The 9,155-nt window shown below is 46.3% G+C and overlaps 1 protein-coding gene across 1 annotated transcript; it reads right to left on the bottom strand.

The window, feature by feature from the left end:
- Positions 1 to 7,026: 7,026 nt before the first annotated feature.
- LOC138855335 (frizzled-4-like) lies at positions 7,027 to 7,849 on the bottom strand. Its single transcript, XM_070104245.1, has one exon. It carries the CDS (start codon positions 7,818 to 7,820, stop codon positions 7,170 to 7,172), a length of 651 nt encoding a protein of 216 aa, XP_069960346.1. The 5' UTR covers positions 7,821 to 7,849; the 3' UTR covers positions 7,027 to 7,169.
- Positions 7,850 to 9,155: the final 1,306 nt, after the last annotated feature.

Here is a 9,155-nt window from a genome sequence, read left to right as displayed (position 1 = left end):
CCCTGTTTCGATAGATGTATTGAATATTGTTGTTAGGGGTACACATAGCGCCTCTGCTCCCTCTCTCAATACCCATGGGGAGATGTTATCTGGCCCCATTGCCTTTGAGGTATCTAGCTCACTCAGAAGCCTCTTCACTTCTTCCTCGGTTGTGTGCACTGTGTCCAGCACTTGGTGGTGTGCCCCACCTCTCCGTCTTTCTGGAGTCCCTTCTGTCTCCTCTGTGAACACTTCTTTGAATCTCTTGTTGAGTTCTTCACATACTTCACGGTCATTTCTTGTTGTCTCTCCTCCTTCCTTCCTTAGCCTGATTACCTGGTCCTTGACTGTTGTTTTCCTCCTGATGTGGCTGTACAACAGTTTCGGGTCAGATTTGGCTTTCGCTGCTATGTCATTTTCATATTGTCTTTGGGCCTCCCTTCTTATCTGTGCATATTCGTTTCTGGCTCTACGACTGTTCTCCTTATTCTCCTGGGTCCTTTGCCTTCTATATTTCTTCCATTCCCTAGCACACTTGGTTTTTGCCTCCCTGCACCTTTGGGTAAACCATGGGCTCATCCTGGCTTTTTCATTAATCCTGTTACCCTTGGGTACAAACCTCTCCTCAGCCTCCTTGCATTTTGTTGCTACATATTCCATCATCTCATTAACTGGCTTCCCTGCCAGTTCTCTGTCCCACTGAACCCCGTTCAGGTAGTTCCTCATTCCTGTGTAGTCCCCTTTCTTGTAGTTTGGCTTCATTCGTCCTGGCCTTCCTGCTTCTCCCTCCACTTGTAGCTCTACTGTGTATTCGAAGCTTAAAACCACATGGTCACTGGCCCCAAGGGGTCTTTCATATGTGATGTCCTCGATATCTGCACTACTCAAGGTGAATACTAAGTCCAGCCTTGCTGGTTCATCCTCTCCTCTCTCTCTTGTAGTGTCCCTTACGTGTTGGCACATGAAGTTTTCCAGTACCACCTCCATCATCTTAGCCCTCCATGTATCTTGGCCCCCATGTGGGTCCAAGTTCTCCCAATCGATCTCCTTGTGGTTAAAGTCACCCATGATCAGGAGCTTTGCCCTGCATGCATGAGCTCTTCTGGCCACTCTAGCCAGTGTGTCAACCATCGCTCTATTGCTCTCGTCGTACTCTTGCCTTGGCCTCCTGCTGTTCTGTGGTGGGTTATACATCACTGCTATTACCACCTTGGGACCTCCAGAGTGAAGTGTTCCCACTATGTAATCACTTTCTTCTCCGCTGTCTCCTCTCTCCAGCTCATCAAAATTCCAGCGATTTTTGATCAGCAACGCCACTCCTCCACCCCCCCTGTTCCCTCTGTCTTTCCTCAGGATTTGGTATCCCGTTGGAAAGATGGCATCTGTTATCATACCTGTAAGCTTGGTTTCTGTGAGAGCTATGATGTCCGGTGATGCTTCTTTGACTCTTTCATGCCACTCCTCCCACTTATTTGTTATTCCATCAGCGTTTGTGTACCATACCTTCAGTTTCCTTTCCAACACTGTGGTTTGGGGGGCCTGTGAGGGTGGGAGACCTGGTGGCATACTGTGGGATTCTATAGCTCGGTGTTGGGTGGAGGCTGTGGGTATGGATTGTAGTGTGTGTTGGGATGGTGTGATAGGTTGTATGGTTCTGAGAGTAGTTGTGTGTGTGCTTGCCCTTGCTGTTCTGTTCTGCTCTGACTGACCTCTGCTGGTTCCCTCCTTGTCTCTTTTCCTAGCTCCTTTCGCTTTTTTGTCCTCTCCCTCAGCTGCTGTCGTTCTGATTTTGTTCTGTCTCTGTCTAGGAACACCCTCTTGTACTCTTCCGAGTATTTCAATCGTGGTTTCTCTTGGAGGATCCTGTTCCGCACTGTTTCCGTCCTGAGAATCAGCTTGATTGGTCGGTTTCTCCCCTTCGAGTACCCCCCTATTCTCTGAAAATTTACAATCTCGTCCATCTCTTCACCTATTTCCGTGATGATTTTCTCAATCTCCTTTCTTTCTTCCTGCTGCCTTTCAGTGTGTGTCCTTTCCTCTCTCTCCTGAAGCCCATGGATAAACACTGATTTTGCCCTTTCTTCCTCCCATTGCCTCACCCTCTGTGACTCTGGATCCTGCCTGTATGTGGTCAGTTTCTCCCTTGATTTTTCCAGTGGCTCTTGATAGCCTTGTTGTGCCTCAGCATTCGACCTATCACCCTCTCCATCTGCAACCAGCTGATCTTCCCTTTCACTCCTTGGTCCTCCTTGGCAGACTGATGTGACCTTAGCATAATTCATAATTCCTTCCTTCCTGTTCGGCCTCGCAGCTTCATATGCTGTGTCTTCTCTGGTCACTGCCCCTGTAACCCGCTTCAGCCTATTTATCTCAACTTCTAGGACCCTTATCTTGGCTACTGCAGTTTCGACTTGTGCCTCCCAATTCTTTGTCTCCTTCTCCAACCTCTTTTCCAATTTCACAGAGAGCTCTTTCTCCATTTTTTCAGAAAGCTCTCCTAATTTTCTCTCCCACTCTTGTTCCATCCTTTTCCACTGCTCCTCCATCCACTCCTCCCTACCAGAACCATTCTCATCTGATCCTTGGTTCCTGCGAGTCCCCACCATTTTTTTTTTTTTTTTTTTTTTTTTTTTTGTGAGAGAAGAGAGAAGGGAAAGGTAGAGGGGGAGAGAGAGTGAAGGGAAGAGTAGGAGAGGGGAGAGTTAGAAGGGAAAATGGGGACGAGAGAGAGCAAGAGAGAGAGAGAGCAAGAGAGAGAGAGAGAGAGAGAGAGAGAGAGAGAGAGAGAGAGAGAGAGAGAGAGAGAGAGAAGGCAGAGAGAGAGGGAGAGAGAGAGGGAGCAGAGAGGGGGAGAGGGAGAGAGAGGAAAGAGGGTGGAGATGGGGGAATGTGGGGGGAGATGGAAGAGCGAGAGGGGAGAGAGGCTAGGGGGAGAGGGAGGGGAGGATGGGAGAGAGGTGGGGAAAGGGAGAGGGGAGAGATAATGGGAGGGGACAGATGTTAGAGGGGGAGAGATGTTAGAGGGGGGGAGGTGTTAGAGGTAAGAGATGTTAGAGGGGAGAGATGGGAGAGGGAAGAGAGAGAGAGAGATAGGTAGAGAGAGAGATATAGGTAAAGAGTGAGAGAGGTAGAGATAGGTCTACTTAGGGTAGAAAGAGGGGGGGGAGAGGAGAAAGGTTCAGATGGTCAGTTCACAGGACGGTGTGAAATCCTGTGTATGTGTGTTTGCGTGTGTACTACAGCTTACAAGTGCTTGTTCCTGTGTGTGTATGTGTATGTGTATGTGTGTGTGTGTATGTGTGTGTGTGTGTGTACGTGTGTGTGTGTGTGTGTGTGTATGTGTGTGTGTGTGTACGTGTGTGTGTGTGTGTGTGTGTATGTGTGTGTGTATGTGTGTATGTGTATGTGTGTGTGTGTATGTGTGTGTGTATGTGTGTGTGTGTGTGTGTGTGTGTGTGTGTATGTGTGTGTGTGTATGTGTGTGTGTATGTGTGTGTGTGTGTGTGTATGTGTGTGTGTGTGTGTGTGTGTGTGTGTGTATGTGTGTGTGTATGTGTGTGTGTGTGTGTGTGTATGTGTGTGTGTGTGTGTGTGTGTGTGTGTGTGTGTGTGTGTGTGTGTGTGTGTGTGTGTGTGTGTGTGTGTGTGTGTGTGTGTGTGTGTGTGTGTGTGTGTGTGTGTGCCCCCACTTCTAAGTATTCATACTGCTAATAAATACCGGTAGATACCAGTAATTCTAAGCTTACCAATACTTGTAACACTTATCGATTCTACTTCTAAAATTCAGAAAGTAGCTAGGTTGTAAAATTTAGCTTGTCTCAGCTTAAGTGTCTGACATATCCCTCACTACCGCTTTACACCTTGCACTGTCCTCTATGCTATTTCTACTCTAATTCTGGTAATGGCTTGCAGGAGTGAGTGACCAGTATCTAACAGTGATGCAGGACCAGACTCAATCTTGCAATATGCAACCTCAACAGGTGGAATACTTGCGCTGACAGCGGTGTGATGACAAGTTGCCAGAAGCTGATGACGTAGTGGTCGTACATAGGCCTTCTCTCACTAATTTGTAACTCCTTCACCCGTGATGTTTATAATCATATATGCTCATGCATCCCGCGTTCCTCAAGTGATTTCACTTTTCACTTATTACAGAATACACTTCACATTCGGTGTTACACTTTATATGTATAATGGCATACAAACTGTTGTGACGTCACTGCTTCAGTAGGCCTACTGCCACCTTCCCTTGTTGTATATTTTATTTTTTCTTTCTCCTTTTGCCTATTAACTTTTTCACTCTCACATTACGGTGCCCCACATTTCACTTGTTAACCAAACGCTGGTAATTCTTGATCACCCGTTTCCACACTTTGATATTTTTATGTTTGTATCTGTGTGGCAACAGTGCCTAGTAGATCCACAACGGTTTGGCACTTTTAAAAGAAAATACTGAATTTAGGTTTCCCTCGAATTTTTTCAACTAATAACTATAGTTATCACTCGTAGGTTTGTTCACTGACTTTGTCACTACCACTGATTACTGCTAGGGGTTGTTGCACCCCTCAAAAACACGAAGGTTCTCGGAGCCTTGTGTACCCACGTCTGCACGTCGAGTGTGTGTGTGTGTGTGTGTGTGTGTGTGTATTCGCCTAGTTAGTTACCATTTTGTCGTAGTACAGGTGTGTGTGTGTGTGTGTATGTGTGCATGAGGGGGAGATACTCTTAATACATACCAGTAATTCTGGGTTATAAAAAGCGGAAATTGCTATTAGGGTCTAAAGCTTCTATGAGTGTCTGCCCTTGTGTGTGTGTGTGTGTGTGAGGAAGGGATGGTTAGGGGGGGTAGGTGGTGTGTGTGTGTGTGTGTGTGTGTGTGTGTGTGTGTGTTTGCGTGTGTGTGTGTGTAATTATGTGTAGAATTATGTGTGGGTTTATTATGTGTCTGAAAAGTAGGTGGCTTGTGCTTGGAGTGTAATGTGGATTCTCAGTGGTCGCTTGTGTCCACAACCTCTTGTGACCTGACTCCCACCCTCCTGGAGGTTACCTGGAGGTTATTCCGGGGATCAACGCCCCCGCGGCCCGGTCCATGACCAGGCCTCCCGATGGATCACGGCCTGATCAACTAGGCTGTTACTGCTGGCCGCACGCAGTCCTACGTACGAGCCACAGCCCGGCTGATCCGGCACTGACTTTAGGTATCTGTCCAGCTCTCTCTTGAAGGCAGCCAGGGGTTTATTGGTAATTCCCCTAATGCTTGATGGGAGGCTGTTGAACAGTCTTGGGCCCCTGACACTTATGGTGTTTTCCCTTAGTGTACCAATGGCGTCCCTACTTTTAATTGGGGGTATTTTGCATCGCCTGCCCAGTCTTTTACTTTCGTAGGGAGTGATTTCTGTGTGCAGATTTGGGACCATTCCTTCCAGGATTTTCGAAGTGTAGATTATGATATATCTCTCCCTCCTGCGTTCCAACGAGTACAAGTCAAGTGCTTCCAAGCATTCCCAGTAGTTAAGGTGCTTGACAGAACTTACACGTGCCGTAAAGGATCTCTGTACACTCTCTAGATCTGCGATTTCACCTGCTTTGAATGGAGATGTTAATGTACAGCAGTATTCCAGCCTAGAGAAAACAAGTGATTTGAAAAGGATCATCATTGGCTTGGCATCTCTCGTTTTGAACGTTCTCATTATCTATCCTATCATTTTCTTTGCACTTGCGATCGTGGCACTGTTGTGATCCTTGAAAGTGAGATCCTCAGACATTACTACTCCCAGGTCCCTTACATTATTTTTCCGCTCTATTGTATGGCCGGAGTCAGTAGTATACTCTGTTCTAGTTATTATCTCCTCCAGTTTTCCATAACGGAGTAGTTGGAATTTGTCCTCATTGAACATCATATTGTTTACCGTTGCCCACTGGAAAACTTTGTTTACATCTTCTTGGAGGTTAACCGCGTCCTCAGCAGATGACAGCCTCATGCAGATCCTAGTATCATCATGATACGGTGCTGTGGTGCGTACCTCTGTCTATGTCTGATATGAGGATAAGGAATAAGATGGGGGTATAGCTGAGGTGAAACAGCAGCAACTGAGAAACAGCAGTAACTGAGAAACAGCAGCAACAGCTGAAAGTCGGGGTACAAAATATTGCTTATTCAACATTAATATATTCATAGGAACTCGCTAAACCGTAAGTCGTAGTACCTGGTAAAGTGAGAGGCAGTTTTGCTTGCTCCAAGGAATGGGAGCATAATTCCAGGTGAAGTAACAAACTTGGTAAGAAAGGCGTGCGAGGGGCCAGACTGGTGGTCAGTAAAGACAAAAATAACTCTTCCAAAAATCTTTTTTCCTGGGCATCTGGCCTGGGCACTAGTCTTCTTCAGTACAGGACTGAGCCGACATTTATGAGGTACCTGAATTTCCGTGTCTCCTATGTCCATAATTATTATCGCATTTGCTTTGTCTTTCCTTAATTCATAGTATAACTTAACAAATCTTTGACGTTTGTGTTGCAGCTTCGCTCAGATCTCTGCAACACAGCTGTCCTCAAAGATTTGTTAAGTTATACCATGAATTAAGTAAAGATCCTAACTTCAAATGCGACAGTAATCATGAACACGGTAGGTAGGTAAGACACATAGGCAACAGCCAGGCAACCCCACTCCGAAACGCCTCGCCCACACAGACCCCCCCCCCAGCCGAACACAGAAAGCAGGCAGGAACAGCAGAGATGTGAAGACGATGCAATCAGTCCATCACCCCCGAAGTCGTAGATTTGAAGTTGTCAGTCCCTCAGCCTGAAGAAGAGTTCTGTTCCATAGTCTGAAACAACCCCAAATCTACGACTTCAAGGGTGATGGACCGACAACATCGTCCCCACACCCCCACTGCTCCCGCCCACCTCCCGCACTCGACCGAAGAAGCCTGTGTAGGCGAAACGTTTCGGAGCAAAGCCGCCCAACTGTCGCCCATGCGTCCTACCTACCAACCTGTCGGTATTGTATACCATTTTGATAGTAATGGACAAGGTAGATTATACGGGAACCAATAGCATAATACAAGACAGGGGTGTAATAAGTGGAGAAATAAGTTTGGGTAACCAAGTTACCCAGGTGGTACCCATGTGCCTTATTCTTCAGGTTGTTGTCGCTGTAAGTATAATGTTGTGTAGGTTAGTGTGGCAGGTACTCACCAGACGGAGGCGGCGGTGGTAAAGTAGTAGAGGAGAAGGAATACCAGGGCACAGGTGGTGTGTAGGGCACCCTCAGTCACTGCTACCATACCCAGCCCAGGGTCAGTGTGGCACGTCACCCTGCCAGGACCCGCCACTAGCCGCACCAGGTAGCCCAGGGCTACCAGGTTGTAGCAGAGAGCAAGGTGCACCGCCGCACGCTCAGGATACCTGAAGGCTGCCGCCTCCAGCAGGAAGGAGAGCACGGTGAAGAGGGTGACGGCGAAGCATACCACCGCCCATATGGTCATCCACACCACCGCGAAAGACTTGTCGCTGGTGTTGAAGGAAATGTTGGCCTGACATAGTGGTGCACACGTGCCCGTGGCATTGATGTAGCGGTACTTGTGGGCGTGAGCGTAGTGACTACACCTGCGAGGCAGCTGTGGGCGTGGGGAAGTGGTGGGCGGGGAATGGGGCGGCATCTTCTCCTCAGGGCCCTCCATACACATGTGCTCTACGTTGTTCTCCGGCGGGAACCTGGAGCAGTTAAGGAAGTGTGGCCACGGGTACCCCAGTTCGGCCATTACTGGGGAACACCGGTTCTTAACAGTCTCGCACAGGTCCCTGCAAGGTCCGATGGGCGTGGGTACCTGGGGCGTGCACATGGGCGTGTAGATGGAGCACAGGAAGAACTGCAGCTCCTGGGACTTGACGCTCACCTAATTACAATGTTGCCTATGCTTGACCTGCCACCTAGCTTATAGTAAGTTACTCGCCTTGTTCAATGGATTACCAATTGCTATTCCTTATTGAATACTTGAGTGCCTATTCTTTATAGTGCTATGAGAGTTAGAACATTCACATTCAGCTTGGCAAATAATCTTGTCTTGTCCAGACCAGAGCTTTGGTGAGATGGGTAAGGAAGAAGGATGGGTAAGGATAGAAATTTTGGAAAAGGGTGGGAGGGAGGAGAGAGGTAGGATATAAAAGGTAAGTGGCCCAACCACTTTGGTGTAATTTAAAAAGTGTACGTGAAATGATAAGATATTCTTTAAGGGGTATAAGACTAACTCATCAGAGTTACATAGATATAACAGATATATAAGTACATGACTCTGAATTGGTAGTAATTATACAAGTTGCAATTGATTTTTTTTTTTTTTTTTTATTAATTTTTTTTTTTTTTTTTTTTTTTTTTTTTTTTTTTTTTTTTTTTTTTTTTTTTTTTTTTTGCGATTGCACAACGGATATTTATGCGACAATGAAGGCAATAATTTTCTGGCCAGTTTATAGAATTACGTGACAATGGCTTCTTACAGGTGGTGTCCAGCCATAGTAAATAGCATAATTTTTACATTAGAAAGTTATATAAGATTTCTCCCTAATTGGGGGCGATGATGTTCTCAGTATACATAGAAGGGTTCTGGTGTTACCCAATCTTCTTCATCAGGGAGGTTGCTCAATATCATGGGTCGATGGTAATCATCTTTATGTATAAAACGACGGACCCTCTGTGGGAGAGTCATTCTTTGAGTCCTGTGAGGAGGAGTATTGATGGTACAATCTGTGGTATTTACCACTTGTATAGGATGTTCTCTATCTGGCATGTATAGTTCTTGCATTGTATAGAGTTGTTTCTTTTTTAGGGTGTCAAGGCGTACATTTATGGCAGTAATATCTTGTTGTATGTGTAAATCTCCCATTTTAACTCTGTCTCTCCTCCTGGTATCGGTAATGAAGCGAAGAGCTCTATTCTGGACCCTTTGTAACCGTAGCATATTGGTCTTTGTTGTTAATGACATTGGGACACAAGGGTATTCGAGTACAGGTCGTATTAACATTTTATACAGATGTTTTTTGACATGTTGAGGGGCTTGATTGAATCGAAAGAGACTGCTAAGACCGGCTTTGGCTATGTTGATCTTTTTAGTTAAATGAGATGTTGAGTGGAGCAGCCTGTCTATTTCATATCCCAAAATCTTGTTAGGGTTTCTAATGGC

The sequence above is a fragment of the Cherax quadricarinatus genome, chromosome 90 (assembly GCF_038502225.1).
Source record: "Cherax quadricarinatus isolate ZL_2023a chromosome 90, ASM3850222v1, whole genome shotgun sequence".
Lineage (NCBI taxonomy): Eukaryota > Metazoa > Arthropoda > Malacostraca > Decapoda > Parastacidae > Cherax > Cherax quadricarinatus.
Note: the sequence above shows the minus strand (reverse complement) of the source record. Positions and strands in the feature narration are given on the sequence as shown.